General features: G+C 32.1%; 1 protein-coding gene across 1 annotated transcript in view; it reads left to right on the forward strand.

Annotated features, from left to right (window-relative positions):
• The window catches only part of LOC128997545 (hemicentin-2-like), a 106,833-nt gene that overhangs the window by 73,388 nt on the left and 16,620 nt on the right, over positions 1-16,825 (forward strand). The window contains exon 6 of the mRNA XM_054423185.1: positions 15,217-15,327. Within this exon, the coding sequence (XP_054279160.1) occupies positions 15,217-15,327 (111 nt within the window). The remainder of the gene's footprint in view (positions 1-15,216; positions 15,328-16,825) is intronic.

Here is a 16,825-nt window from a genome sequence, read left to right on the forward strand (position 1 = left end):
AGGGATTGAAGCACAACGTTGTTCCACTTCCATTTCATTTTATTAATAATTTCTAGAAATAAGGTTATAACTTCTTTTATTCACATGTTTACTTGAGTGGTTTTAAAAGCCTCGCAGAAACAAACTTGTAATTCCAGAAATGAGAAGACAGAAGTTAAATGCGCGGATATTCTCAGCTCTTGGCAATTAGACAAGGTGAATATTTTATATTGTAGATCATCCTTTCGTGTATTTTGCCACTTTCTTCTCAGAATCATGTCTCTATGTAAAAGGGGTTTCAACTAATGTATAAAACCTTTAACTACTTTTCTAATTAATACCCCCGCCGCAGCAAACCTGCAGTCTAAGCGAATTTCCATTTGACTGATTGGATTTTACACTGAAATGTCTACTTAAAAATATAACATTAATTCCCTATTTAAATAGAATTAGTTTAACAAGTACTTAGGTTTGCCGCATCAGGGAGGGTATAACTGTTTTTTTTTAATGTTAATAGTTAGTAAGAAATAAAAACATTTTCCAAATTTGATCAAAATATAATCATAAACAAGCAAACTACAACAGTTTACTTATTCTCCATAAGAATAACATAGAAATTTTTAATTTACAATTTTTTGGAATTTTCTCCGTAACCATTAGGCGCATAATAACGCTTCAATATACTAAATTATTTGTTTTTTTAAGCTCTACAAAGTGGTTTGGAAAGAAATTGCTAAATTTTATGTTTTTTGGGTCAAAAATGGGAAAAACATATTTTTACCCCATAAAACCCCCCGTAAACCCCCGTTCCCATAGTCCGATCAAGCTGGATCGCGAACTCGTTCGAATAAACGTAGGTTTACACGTTTGTACCAAATTTCATCAAAATCGGATCATTTTTGCTCGAGTTATCGTGCTAACGGACATATATATATATATATATATATATATATATATATGAATTTTAACGGATGGTGTTTTTGGCCTCTAGGGACCTCAAAACGAAAAAAAATCGGTCCCGCGTCCAGGTCTTACCATGAGTACTAGGGTTTTAGCTTATTCCCTATATGGGAAATTCGAGGACATTCATTAAGGAGCCTTTGGTGCATTTATGTAAAATAACCAGGTTATCACTACAGCTGCTTACGTTGTGGTTGTCATTCATCAGGTGTTCAGCGAACTTAGAATGTTGTGTTCGCAATTTAGGCTTGGGTAGATGATCATTAAACCTTTTTTTGAATGAACGACCTGTTTGTCCGATATACATTTTTGGACAGTCGCTGCAGGTTAATTTGTACACTCCAGTCACAGAAAACATAGGCCTACTACTATAGGGTTCCAGTATCCTCTAGGCTATTGGAAACTGTAGATTTCGAAGTACGTGGTGAAAATTAACTTTTACATATTATGTAGGTCCAGTTAAATACAGTTCACTAAAAGTCAATTTATTGTTTTATAGTAATATTTGTTTACCCTTATTTAATGTTTATGAAAATAGAAGAATTAGTTAAGAAACTAACACAATTTTATTCATTTTTCTTAAGGATAATACATTTTCTTTAGTCAGTCAAAGATACTAATAAATTATTTTTGTAAAATAAACAATAATATTATTAAACTGGAACTGGCTTTAAGGGTAAATATAACGTAGAAACTTGGTCTTAGGGAAGTGAAATTATGGATAAAAAAAAAACAATGGCCGACTATTTCGAATGGGTTCATGTTAGTAATGATTGTAGCATAGGCTAAATATAGTTTGTTGCCAATCATTCAACACTTCATCGGATTATTCTTTGTCAATAGGAGAAATGAAATACAACTCTTATTTCATAGAACAGCTTTATGTGGACAGTTACCGAGGAGATCATGGTGGTGGTTTGTTGCGATGACTTCTGTTTGTAAAGTTTGTAGTTAACTAATTTCCTCACTAATCTCAATGTTCTACCAAAGTTGATATTATTAATTTACTATTGATGTGTAACACAAAAATGAAAAAAAAAAACGTTTGTTTATCTAAATAAATTATTTGTTGTATATTTTTTGCTTGGTAAAACAGGAAATTGATTTATAGATGACTTAAGATACAATAAAATTTTAACTCTTTGCTGTCCTTTAAGGCACGTAAACATTGACTAGCAGGCACCTATTGAAACAGCGTGACAATAGCCTTAATTGTTCAGTAAAAAATTGATTAAGATAATTGAATATTTTTCTCACGAAAACCAAGGAGAGCGTATACTAATATAAAACTATCATTGCTTAATCGACATTTTTCAGCTTTAAAATAAGGAAAAGCTTGTTGAATTGTACTCCTATTTGCAACTTTTCTATCCTCTGAGGAATACTTTATGTAAAAAGTAACTTCCATAATCATAAAGGGCTTAATGTAGAAATGTAATGTAAAGTAATTTTGCCGTCGTTTTCCCCTCCTCTACATTTAAGTAGCTGGCAGACGTGGTGATATCATCTCAGCAGGTCGACACCATCTCGTTTTGAGAACTCATTCCGTAAACGTAAACAATGTCTTGGATGTTTTACCAGCCACGTTTATTTATGTATTGAAATGACGTGCGGTTTAGGTTTAGTTTTGCTTGGATATCGATTAGTATGGAATCCAAAGAATGTTTAAAAATTGTCCATACACTATTGAAAGATGTTTTTAAACATTGTGAAAGCTTATACCACATTCCCTTATGCTATTCAATTTTAGATAAGAAGCTGTTAAAATAATTTTTCAATTAAATTCTTCGAGACCACACCTAGGTGTTTTTCAATTAAATTCTTCGAGACCACACCTAGGTGTTTTTCAATTAAATTCTTCGAGACCACACCTAGATGTTTTTCAATTAAATTCTTCGAGATACACCTAGGTGTGTATTTTAAGCTGAATATGAGTCTAGAATGGAGTGAAATTATCTATGAAGCCTTAGTGACTAAGAAGACTTGTTCACTAAACCAGGACCATTTATCAAGGACAACAGGGTAATTTTCGGACAGTTCAAAAGCTACTACCTTATTTCAGGATCGAACCAGCAACCCTTTGATTTTCAGGCGAGTCTATCCTGCATTAGTTACCCAGCTACATCACTAAAAACCAAAAAGTTATTTACCATACTAGTTGCAACCAATTAACTAAATCAGGGAAAATACAAAATAAACCTAATTAAAATGATGTACAGGTTCTCAAATTGGAGTTAAAATATATTATAGTTTATGAATGAATTCTGTTGATTGGTGTGAATATTTTTATACCTCATTGACCGAGGGAAGGAGGATGTCCATTATACCAAGCAATCAAGTGTGTAACTAGTTCTATGTGCATATTGGGATATACACGGCACGAAATGGGATTGCATGATAAATGGTCGATAGTACTTATACACTGATACATGTAGCAAAATACCTATTGCTGTAACAAATTTTCCTCGGATTTATTACTTCAAAAGTACATAAATTAGTATTTCATTTTCGCAAAATGATAGTTATTTATTCTTCCAACGGATACGCAAAAAAATCACATAGATTTTACAACAATGCACAAGATGGATAGAATGAAAATAAATAGTTCAATGAGTGCAATAATAATAAATACAAATTCAAACAAGGCGTAATCAGTAGGACTTTGAAGACTAGAACCAGTTGTCTAATGTTCTAGTTTTAAGAATAATTTGACTTTCAACGACGACAAAAAGCAAAATAAGAGTAATAATAAGACGATAAGATTAATTAAAAGTAACTAAATATTTTTTATAAGGATTCAAAGGATTGTAAAGGCCTACAGAGATAAGTGATGAGACAAGATAAACACACCATTAACACATTAAAAGAGAAGCATAATTTTGAAATACCCCCACCGCAGCAAACCTGCAGACTAAGCGAATTTCCATTTGTCTGATTGGATGTACACTAAAATATATCTCCATAAAAATATCACATTTATTCCATAATTTAAATGGCATTAGTTTAACAAGTATTTAGGTTTGCTGCAAGAGGGAAGGTAAACAGTTTTTTTCGTAAAATGTTAATAGTTTAGTATGAAATAAATGCATTTTCTAAATTTGATCTAAATATGTTTATAATAAGCAAACTCCTACAGTTTACTTATTCTCCTTAAGAATAACATAGTAATTTTAAATTTAAAACGTTTTTAGAATTTTCTCTTTAAAACCTAACTATTAGGCGCATAACAACGCATAAATATACTAAATTATTTGTTTTTTGAGCTCTACAAAATAGTTTAAAAATAAATTGTAAAATCTATTTTTTTTGTCAAAATGGGAAGGATCAATCCTTTACTCCATAAAACCACGTCCCGATAGTCCGATCATGCTGTTGCACTAACTCGTTCGAATAAATTAGAATTACACTTGTGTACCTCATTTCATTAAAATCTGATCAATTTTGTTCGAGTAGTCGTACTAACGGATACATATACAGACGAGTTTGAAAGGATGGTGTATTTTGCCTCTGGGGGCCTCAAAACGAAATGGGAAATCGGTCCCGGGTCCAGGTCTTACCATGAGTAACTACGGTAATACCTCATTCTCTCTATGGAAAATTCGCTAAAAAGGATCGATAGTAAAAGTTAATGCAATCGTTCAAATGCCGAAGAGTTATTGCTAGTTTAGAGTTATAGCTTATTGCTACCTAATAGAAACACCCATGTGGATTGGATGTATTAAGCACTGATTGTCACAAGTATTGCATTGACCATTAAAAAACTTACTATTTAAAAAAACTTACTATTAAAAAACTGAAAATAATTTGACTAACAAAATAAATACGGAGTCTATCGTAAACGGTTGACCAGCAAATGCATCTTAAACACTGTTGTGAAAACAAAATAACCTTAACCTTATCACGTGTAGAAAACAAATTTTATCAACTTAATAAACTACAACGTATGAGATAAGAAGAGAGGGTAACACGAAGACCAGCTTCGGGGATCATGTATTTGGTCAAGTTGAGCAACTGTGCTACTAAGTACATATATGTTTCAGTAGGTGACATCAACACTAGCATCCCTTCTCAAACTCATCCTGCAATGTTTCCCTCTCTTTTAACAAACACACTCTGTCTTTTTTGTTACATTAATAGATAACTTAAACTACCATTATGGTAATGCGTTTATTACGAATTCAGCTACACTACCTTATGGGCCTTATCATAAAAAACCTAGCATAAATTTGTCACGATAAGTCATTTGTTGTGAACTACAACAACAATCACACAGTGATTCCCGCAATGAGTAACAACAATTTTAGAAATATGTTTAATTGTTCAAAATAAAACGAAAATCAGGAATAATATAGTTTCCAAAACACCCTAATTGGTGGCATATTTGCCTTTATTTGTGTTTTTAATCTATAAAAAAAATATGACAGATATCTTTACGAAGTTTCGAATTTAGAAGTGATAAGCTGTTTAGGGAAAGATAATCATTACCAATTTTGTTTTTGTTTTTAAATCTGAAGTAAGTTCAAATATTGTTTATTTGTGCCTTCAATGACGTAACATGACGTTTATCAACATGTTATCATTATGTTAATAAGTCTCCGAATGAGAATACGAGTATAACGTCATTCAAAAAGAAAATTTCAAGTTAAATAAAATCCGGAACAATTTATAAGTGAAAACCATTCCAGAATAAATACCCTAAAAAGATTGATTTTACTTGCGAAGTAATATTACGACAGTGCCCGCTAGCTACTTAAACAAAAATGTAGCCTAGAAACTACGATTCAATGGTGGAAAATATTTTTCTACTACGTTACTTTGTTGAAAAATCTATTAAACACAAAATTTGTAGTCTAAATAAAGTATATAGGTTTTATTGATGTGTTATTATGGTGTTATTGGCTTTCAAAGTTTAGTCGCATTTCATCTTGAGTATAGCCATTCTTTAACTGTATTTTTTCGAACTAAACATAGTTGATTGAGCTACGTAGCACTTGGGTGTTTGACAGCGGTTTCATTATATGGACGATAGTTCATGTGGATAAAAGATGCCATTGTTTAGTTTTCATTACACTTTTACATGATCAAAAAGTTGGTATGTAAAAAAACTTCTATTTACAGCAGAAAACTATGTCGGTGGGTGGCTCATTTTAACAAAGTTTCCTCATATTAGAAACTGCAACAACTCTAAATGATACTAGCAGAGTACCCGTCCTTCGTACAGGGTTGGCGTATGAGTATAGAATGATTATTGCAGATATACTCCTGCTTTGCGTTTGCGATGGGAGAGGTCACGGTTTAAGAAAATTTGGTTCTTTTAATTTACGGTATAATATAGTATATAGCACATCTACCATAGCCATAATGTTCTACCACCGCACCTAAACAATAGAACAAAGTAAAGTTCTCGCAGTTTTTGTTGCATCTTTTTTTAAATTAGGTTTTGCCTAAATAAAAAATATAAAAAAATATAATAATAATGCTGCATCCTGTTGACTGGTTGTAATTATAACCTTATAACTTTTTAATGCTATCGGATATCGTAGAACCAACTTGTATAATTGAAACAGCTGACAAAATAATTTAATTCCTTTAAAATATGAACACTCATAAGGTTAACATTAGAGCCACTGGGGCAGAGCCCGAGAGGGTTTTCGAGATAAGAACATGACTCGAATGTGAGCTATCACCATACAAAATTTCAACCCAATCCGACCAGTAGTTAATGCGTGATTGAACTTTAAACAAACACACAAACATAAAAATTTGTACTATTAGTATGATATATACTTCATGGTAGTACATTTTTCACGATCAAATTGAGCACTTTCAAATATCGAAACTATCCAAAGATACCAATCGACAATGCTGAGAAAGATAAATAATACACCTTGGTACGTCACCATTAGAACGCTACATCAAGACCTTAAGATGCCTGCAGTTAAGGACGAAATCATGACCTTAAGTGAAAGATATATTACGAAATTAGAAACTCATCAAAATCATTTAGCATAGAACTTACTCAACAACACTGATACAATTTACAGACTTAAGAGTCCCTCAAATCTGGAATCACCCTTAAGATTTTTGTGGTATGATTTTTGTTAAAGAATATTAGTTGCTTACAGTGCTTAGTAGCTATTTTAACTCATTGCAGCATAGTGTTACAGTAAATGTAACACCAAATGTTTGTCCATTGTTTCACAGTGTTACACTTTGTGTAACACCACATGTTTTATTTTTTTCCAACCAGACACACAGCGCTATTACTTCGGAACTGTTCCCCTGTAGTTCAACACATCACCACTAGATAGGGTATGTGGGTATTTGAAGGAAACCTATTTATTTATTGTGTTCAGAGACGTTCACATGTGATCGTGTTGGTGTTTACTGTTATCATTGATACTTTCATGATTATTGAGGTAAGTTTATTACTGATTATACTTATTCTAAATGGAAAATGAACTTATGGTTTCGTTATACAATATAAAGTTGTTTTCCCATAATTTATTTAAGTTAGACGTTGCTAGGTGATAGGTCAAAACAATTAAAAATAAGCATTTTTGCATTTGTCATAGTTCCGTGCAACATGGGGTCACCGAACTAGGGATGGTTCCGTGCAGCAAAGAGTTAATGCTCAAAAGTTACTTTGTTGTATTATATGGCATTTACTTATCGTTCAACATATTTATAGAACAGATTGTAAAGTAAACAAATAAAAAATATACATGATTATGAGTCTTAAATCTGTAAATAGTTAACAAACGACCCTTCGTAAATAATCTAAGAGTTTATTTTAACAACTCCGAGATAATCTATTTAAGCCGTCCAATCTGGAGAGTCTATAACATTTCCAATTAACACCAAGATTAGCTCTGGATTGATAGATTCAATGGATTACAGGAGGATTAACAGCTGATGGAAAACCTTTTGAGAGTAAGTTGTTAAAACAGGGTTTTAGCAAGTGTCTTTACTTTACGTCCAGAATATTGTAAATCCTAAAAACTTAACTGTACATAAATCATGAATACATTCATCAATATGTAATTTTTATTTTTATTTGTTGAGTTATGTCATATTTGAAATACTGTTGAATACCTTTACTGTGTGAGCAAGACTAAATCTTTTTTCGTGGTCAGTTGTATGACGCACTAAGGGGAAGTAAAGAGCGTTACGGTACTAGGGCGGATGTTACTGAATTAAATGGCCAACTTTTGTTAACCCATTAAGGACACTGTTAGTAAAAAAAATCCTTGTTCTAATCTAAGTGTGTTAACAGCTCGTACATTACACTTTGTGTAAATACCTTGGCTAGATAAGTGTATAAACATGTTAGAGTCAGGGTATATTTCCATATAGTTATGTTGAAACAATTTTGAATCGGTTAAATATCCGATGTGTTATATTAATTACATAATAATTTGAAGACTGCCGATTTGATTCCAATCAAGATTTCTGGTCTCAGATGCTAATTTAATCGGATTATTAATAATAATCTAACAAAAGTCAAGTGTTCTTTAGGTTGTAAGAAGACCAAGGCTTAGATCACTTTCTTTGACCATTTCTACCAATCTAAAACTGGGTACTAAAACGAGAAAATTCTTAACGAGATAGTTAAAAACTAATCTAAGCCCATTAAAATAATAATGGCTAGCATAGAATCCAATTATTGTTGTTGCAACACAATATCAGAACAATCACATTGGTACAAACCGGGCCCTGGAGACAGTAGCAGCAATGTTGTTATATTGTGGTTGAATGGATGACGTGTTTAACTTGTGTAATGAACGCCAAACTGATTGTTGAACTGAAAACTGGATTTCAATCAGTGTTTTGCTCAAAGCCTGATTCGTGAAAAAATGTTTAAACAATTTGATGTAAACATAATTATTCTTAATGATGTAATACGAGTAGTATTTCGTAATTGAAAATATACGTAGCTTCAGGTATTGGATACGTTGAAATCTACGCCTGAAGTACATAGCAGTTTTATAGTGCTGCTAAATTGCCTTGAAGAATAACGGTGCAAACGTTTGAATATACTTATACCTAATAGAGGCGTTTTTCGTCATTGTGTACTGAACCGATATTGGCGTATACTTTTCATTTTACTGAACTACAACAAACACACCTAACCTACAGTCTAGGTACGTTAAATTGTCTTTCAATTTGCCTGAGGAGCTTCAAAGTCAGGGCTGAGGCTAATTTATTTTTCGTCTATTTCCGTTCAGTTAAGACAGTTTAGGCATTCATTAGGTACTTAGAAACTTATGGTAAGTTAGCAAATAATTTTTTCGTCAGACCGCAGCTAAAACAGCCTTTTTAATAGATGTGTTGCGGGTCTAAAGTAGCTCTATTACTCCCTAGGGAGTAAAAAGCCTTTTTAGTCCCTTGGGAGTAAATGTTTGCTGTTGTAAACTTAGATTTTGATAGTTCGCTTTTATCGAAATTATGTATCGATTGATTGCAATGTTGTATGTTATTGTTGATTCTTGTCACTAGTTTGACATATCGACAGCTCATGTAGTCTAACACCTCTAACACTAACACAATTGTAATAGACGAAATAATTGAATCATTTACTAAAAAGCTACTTCTTTGGATTAGAAAATTGAAAACAAGTTTGAAGTTGTTTTTAGAGGGCATCTTTACATGAAATGTATTTTTATTTTGTAACTTAGTTTGCTAAAATAATGGTGCAATATGACGAAACATATAGTTCATCACACGGGAAAAATCATCAAAAGCGTCAGGTAGGCCCAAGTGCCTTTTAACTCCCCAGAGCGTAAGAGTGATTCAAAGGAGGGGCATTAGTGGAAGGGGGTGTAGTAGGCAGGATGTAACGGAGACCGGGTACATTTTCTTAACTGGGCTACCGTAATATCGATTGAAAATATCTATTCGATTAGTAAATGTTCATTTAATTTTTTTTCATAATCAGCAGGGTTGCTTAGGTTAGGTTGGGCTATAACCGTTTCAGTGTATCCCTCAAACAAGTTTTGCTAATCCTGCCCCCCAGTAGGTCAATCTTTCCACCCCCATAACCACCGCACCGTGGAACAGGTCATTGATACCTGGCCAGCACTCGCACCACCAGCACTACTAGTAGCCTCAGGAAGTAAAATGACCCTCGTCAAAGTTTTTAGGCAATTGGCACTCGGCCCCTGCCTCGACTGAGAACCTTCATGCTCAAACCGTAAAACCCTACTTCACTGCCTTGAAGCGTAATAAAATTAAATGTGGCTTACAGCTAAATGTCAGCTGTCGATACTTGTCTTAAGAAACAGGTAATAACATTTATCAACTTGTATTAGCTTGACGATTAGAACCGTACTGCCATTTTATTAATTCCTAACCCTCTGACATCTAGTATATTTCATGGACCCTATGATGGACTGTATGTACTTTGCATCTTAAAACCCATTGTCACTATCACTTTGGTGGCATCCCATGATATTCTAATGACCTAACGTCCTGCTGTCTGTTAAATATTCAAATGTTTCCTGCACTGTGTCTCTCAATACTTCAGTAGATCCTAGATAATAGACATGGCGATGCGGAGAGTAGTGTATCGTGAATTATTGCTTCTGCTGTCTTCTAAATATTTAGAGCTTATTGTCTTCATTTAAATACTGTGCGCAAACGATGGAATAACTCAGTAAATATGTACCATTGGTTGTCTTATTCATGTCAAGAACTATGTAAACGTAATTTTTTCCACGAAATATGTTCCTATGCATCAACGTAAATTATTTGAGATATGCTATTGTTAGTGCTATTTTAGGAGTTTTTTTTTCATTGATGTTTAAAATAGTAATGGATTAACATTATAGAATGTGACTCTTTAGTTCTATGTAGTATGTAGTGTTGATTTGTTATGGTAACAGATTTTAAAATACTTACTTAGTAAAAAAAAATATGTTTGCACTATTAGCAAAAAAGCTGTATAACACATTGCAACTGTAGCATGGTATTGTCACAAATAAGTTTGAAATAAAAACGCTTAAATTTATCGAATCTTGTCGCTTAATAAATTATAATTCATAATTTTTTTTCCATCCAGTTATTAGTTTATAATTGAAATATATTTTTGCCAACAAAAAATTGAATGCCTATAAGTGGTTAGTTTGTTTAAACTGCAAGATAGGTTTGGATTCAATGCAAAATTACAGAATATGAGGGTTTACATTTTAAATTATTATCGTATCTATTTATGTATGATGTCTTTTTCAGTATTCGTTGAATCAAAACTTTATAGGTACTTTATCTAGTTTTAATCCAAAAACCACCCATAAAACGAGATCCTCTTCACCAATTAAATCTGTAATATCCTTTTTTATGGTAAATTGTCGATCATTTTCGATTGTTTTTTTTTATTTAAATTAAATTTAAATTCTTCTTAAAACTTAAACAAAATGATACTTGGAGCGTTTTGAGGCTGCTAGCTTAGGCAAGGTGGAAAAGTAAATTTATGGTTAGTTCTAAAAAGCAAATTTTTCCCAATTATTAGGTTTTTTTTTTGTTAAAAATCTAATAATATAACAACTATATTGTTTGGACCAAAGTGAGATTATGGTAAGAGGCAGATTACCAAGGTAAATATTTAATAATCTGTAATTGAATCTGGTCTTATGGTTATCCTCTCTTAACATCGCTACCTTTCCCCTAATATTGTGGGTTTGTTAAAAATGGAGATTAATTACAGTTATTTATTACTGTATACAAATACAGATGAAACAATTTCAATCGAGTTAAGCTTGAAAATTGCTGTATATTCTTTAAAGTTTTTACACTTTTAATTAGTTTTTCATAAAATATAAAATCATATAAACGATTTATTATAAATTTTGGACTCGCTAACTCACCAATCAACCTACGTCAAGTCTGTTTGTTTATCTATACATAATAAGTTTAGTATTTTTGTTTCCATTTTTTTTCTCCATTAAACATTGTTAGTAGGTTGTAGCATACATTGTAAATCTGTATGTTTATTTTTTTACCTATTAGGTTAAGATAAAAAATCATTTCCAAAAATCCCGACACATTTTACGTGAAATTGAGGGATACAAAAAGAAAAGTGTTTTATTCCGAGCTGTGAGAGGATATGTTTCAACAACAGCGCAGCCTCCCAAGTGTTACAATTAACTGTGCACTTGCGAGCAAACTTTGATACGGCAACACGCCTCTTGGGAACTTAGATGTGGAAATGCAAGGTTGAAATAATAAACATTGCGAACGGGCACCAATTTGTGTTGCTGTACGTTCCAACGTTGCTAAAAGTACATTTTCCAAGAAATATTTTTTTGTTAAGTGCTTAATGTTCGTTTTGTGAAATTATGAAAATTAAATATTTTCTTATCGACTTAGTCTACACTGCAATGGGTTATTAATGAAAATTTCTGTTTCGAACATATACGCCTTTTTGGCTATAGCATGTTTACCCTTACTTACTCATTGCAAATTTAGTGAATATATGATTGTAAGGGGTTTCCTGTAATGAATACACATAAGAATTTCAAACTATAACTTTGAACTATAAATCTCAAACAAGTAAATTGGAATTTCGTACAATACGTATTTTTAATTTAAAATCAAAACACTAATTAAATAGCACATCCGTGAAACAAGAATATTCAGTTATATAAAGTGAAAAAATATCCTACTTAAATTTCAAACGGTTGCCATTAATTTCATAAAAAATTCAAATTGCAAAAAAAGATTAATTTTGTCAAACAAATTCATTTCGCGCTAATAGCCAACAAGACCGCCATTTTGAATTTATTTATCATTATTTTTTTTGGGTCTATTCTACATTAACATACATAACAAGCTTCATATAGATTGGGTAGAACAATCTAAAATACGTTTAATAATGTCAATGTAAACTATACGTATGTCTACAAATTTAGTGCAAGTGGAATGAAATGCTGAATGAGCTAAGTGGCCACTTACACCTTTATAAACATGGATTTAATAACTGTGTCCAACGGCAGTGAAAGTAGAAGGACGAAAAGGCTAAAGTTGTTGAATTATAAACGAGTGTTTAGTTTTCTGCTGGCATCGCTGCATCAAGAGCAGGCGCCTTGAGTTTACCTGAGAACTTCATTGAAGAACTTTTAGGATTGAATTCAACAATGCATACCACTTACTAAATTACGTTTGTTCAACACAAATTGATTTAAAACGCAATAAAAATTATGTTTCGTTGTATTAGAGAATTGGAGAGGTGTTGATTGCCCCGAAAAACTGAAGCAAATGTTCTTATTAAAATGGTTTTGATACACAAATATTGATTTGCTTACAAACACTGTGCACTTTTATAATGAAAGCAGTGTTTAGAATAAAATTTAAGGATTTGTCGAAGGAGATACTCTTTTTGAAATATTGTTCTAGTATTCATATTAGTGATATTTATTTAGAAAGTAACAAAACACTACCAAAGAAAAAGCTACTTATGTTCGATTTTATATATATGAAATCTTAGTTGATGCACCGGACATCGTCCCTTAGGCATCGGAGTCGGTGCCGAACTTTGGATTTAACAAAATTCAGATGTAAAAGTGATTTAGTTTACTATGATTTTATGTAAACTAAATAGCTTAATCACGTAAAAAAGAAAAAAAAACGTAATAACTAGTTAAATCTTATCTATGATGGTCTCATGTGTTGCAAGAACACCGTCTACAAACAAATGTATAACAATAGCAACAATAATGATGATAATAACAACTAAGGTTCTTGAATATATCTTTCAGTCCTATTTTCTATAAGAACTTATAATGTTAACTTGTACAATGCGTTTATACGTATACAAATGTTACAACTTTAAACAGTTACATTAGGCAAACAAGGCCCCATTGGAACAGTCTCCAATACGTAATGTTAATATTTATCCTATCATTCGTTAGCAATACTTTACTGTATGTTCATGTCTTTGGGTAACGACTGTGTCAAAGTGTTCGTCAAATTATTTAATCGGTTTTAAAACGTTTGTCGTCCGAGGACCACAAAAATACACAAAGAACGTTTTATATTTTATTTAGTAGCGTTTTTCCCAATCTAAATTCAAATATATTTATTTAAGATATTACAAGCATGGCCTCGCCAAGTTAACAAAACTTGTCGGCGAGGACCAATAGAAAAAAAATGAAAAACAAAGTTTACAGATTATTTATTTTTTCTTTAGTTTTGTTTTCTGAGTACAAAGAATTATGAAACTAGTTCTAAGGCGGTTTGTGGCAGGCACCTATTAATAGCAAGAGTATTTTAGCAGCTAGACTTAATTCTAAAAGCATTAAAAAGAAGTGTAAACAGAAAAAAATAAAAATAAACAGCATATTTGATTATTTATGTTACTTTACTTTAATGTTAGGTAGTGTTTAGATACTCCTTGTATTTTATACTTTTCGACAGTTAATTCAAGAGTTTACATCTAAACAGCTGGAGTATGAAGCTTCTGCCACCGATATGGCAAGAATGAAACTGTTATGACGAAATCAATCGTGATTGGGCCATGTCAGCTGTGTCGGATGATTCAGTTTGGTGATGAAGTTAATTGACTTTATACTCATCTGGAGTGCGCTTGTGCTTGTTGTTAAAATATCTACATCAGGTAAAAATAAATAATTAAATAAATAAATAAAATATGACGAAATAGCATAACTGACCCAGGGCAGTGCAGTTGAGGTAGGTTAACCTACTTTTTAACCAATGAATATTTTACTTTTTAAATTTTAATCGGAATTGAATTTAATAACCTAAAAATTAGGATGAAATTGACTTCAATCTCAACATACTAAGTATTATTTAGTGAAAGGGAAAATGCAATGAGTATATTTTGTTAAAATGAGGGATTTGCGCTGCCAAAGATTTGTTGATGCTGACAAACTTTCTTTAACGGGTTACATGTGAATTGCAGTGAGGAAATCCTTCAGTAGAATTTTCAACAACAGTAGATTGTAAAAATTATATTAAAAGTTTATAAATAGAATACGACTTGTTTATAACTGCAGCTTAAATAAGGTAGGTATATCACTTTAATGGTGTGGATATGGAATTAACAAATATAATTTACTTTATAGCAAATACAAAGGTTGGTAAATTAATTTAATTAATAGTTAGGTAAACAATAATTATTACAATGCGATAATTAAACCAATAAATATACGCACAGATAAATAATGATGTAGGATTGGTGAATAATAAATAAGTATTACGTTTTGACCGAGAATAGAATTTACCAAATAAAAATAGTAGATAATTCATGTTTATTTTTCTGTTTTAGCCTTGACGGATGGGCCGAGATTTGTGGAGCCTATCCCCAACGTAACCGTCGTGCTAGGCAGGGATGCCAACCTTCCCTGCGTAGTGGAGAACCTTGGACAGCACAAGGTTAGCCAACCTAGGAGATTAAAAATGATGACAGACATAATATAGTATTGAAAATAGACCACAATTTTATGAATAAGCCAAGAACAGATTCTTGAGTTACTTGGTAAGTCAGTACTCACACTGTTCATGTCATACAGCGATCACCCTTATTTAGTTTATTTTTGTATATTGATACGATGATATATTTGTACATGAAAGGAAAACTTTGTAAAAAAACATATAACATTGTTGAGGAAACATTTAAATTTAATTTGTATGGTGCTTATCATGCATTTTCTTGTTACATAACATTGCCAAACACCATTTTCAAGGCTAACCAAAGTTAATAGTAATCTCCTGTTGTTTCTGAATTATTTACTACCCGCAGTATTAAAGGTATGTAAACAAAATGCATGCTTATGTCATATTAATTATGTTTACATTACAACATAATTACATTTTCAATAGTTGTTAGCCTCCGGATTGCGTTTGAATAATTTATAATGGTTTAAATACCTGTATTCAGTAATCCAAATGGCTGCTTGTGGCAACTATAGTTTCAGTTCACAGGGAACCATCTTCAGACCGTACTTAACGACGCCTTGTACGGTCTGAAGATGGTTCCCTGTGAACTGAAACTATAGTTGCCACAAGCAGCAATTTGGATTACTGAATACAGGTATTTAAACCATTATAAATTGCAAAATAAATTTAATATTATATTAAAATCTATATGATCAGCTAAAGTATAGCATTGATTTTAAGTATGAAAATTATTCCTGTTTCGTAAAAACTGAACAACAGTTCCGTTTCTTGGCTATGATAATGTCACATATTTTATAAGTTTAAACGTTTAACAGCCGCGGCTTCTATTTTGACTTTTATGTTTTACGTTAATTCAAAACCATTACAATATTGGATTATCTTACGATTATATCCAGACTCTAATGAAAATGAATACATATCACTTGTGGCGATTTGTTTATAGTAATAAGTGATAACATGTTTTGAAAGTTATCAGTTTCCTATATATATTGCACTAAATAAATCTATGTTAAGTCTAGGGTCGAAACACACTGAGCAGAAGATAGGGTTTAATTAACAGTAAATCAAAGCAGTATTGTCCACTATGACGTAGCATTACTGAACGTCATTGCATCAACATGTTGCGGCAAACAACATTGTACGTAACATTGCACAACATTTGCTGCCTGCACTTTTTTACCAACATTGCCGATTCATTTAGCTAAAAAGTGAGTATTTTCCTATACATTGCTATGGGGATTTGTTAACAGGTAACTGAAGACGCTGTTGGTGTAGGTTGTAAAACAAATTTCTAAACCAACCTGGGAATGGACAATTAAAACAGTGTACAACAATTTGGATAAGAATAATCAATGAACTACTTGGTCGAATTTGATATACAATTTTTTAGGAAACTTCTTCAGCTGATTCGTACATACTCGTGACGAACAGACGCTACTGTATCCAAAAGCTGACAATATCGGTCAGTTTAATC

Source organism: Macrosteles quadrilineatus, unplaced genomic scaffold (genome assembly GCF_028750875.1).
Source record: "Macrosteles quadrilineatus isolate MER2022 unplaced genomic scaffold, UCM_ALF_1.0 Scaffold_6__1_contigs__length_79288215, whole genome shotgun sequence".
Taxonomy (NCBI): Eukaryota; Metazoa; Arthropoda; class Insecta; order Hemiptera; family Cicadellidae; genus Macrosteles; species Macrosteles quadrilineatus.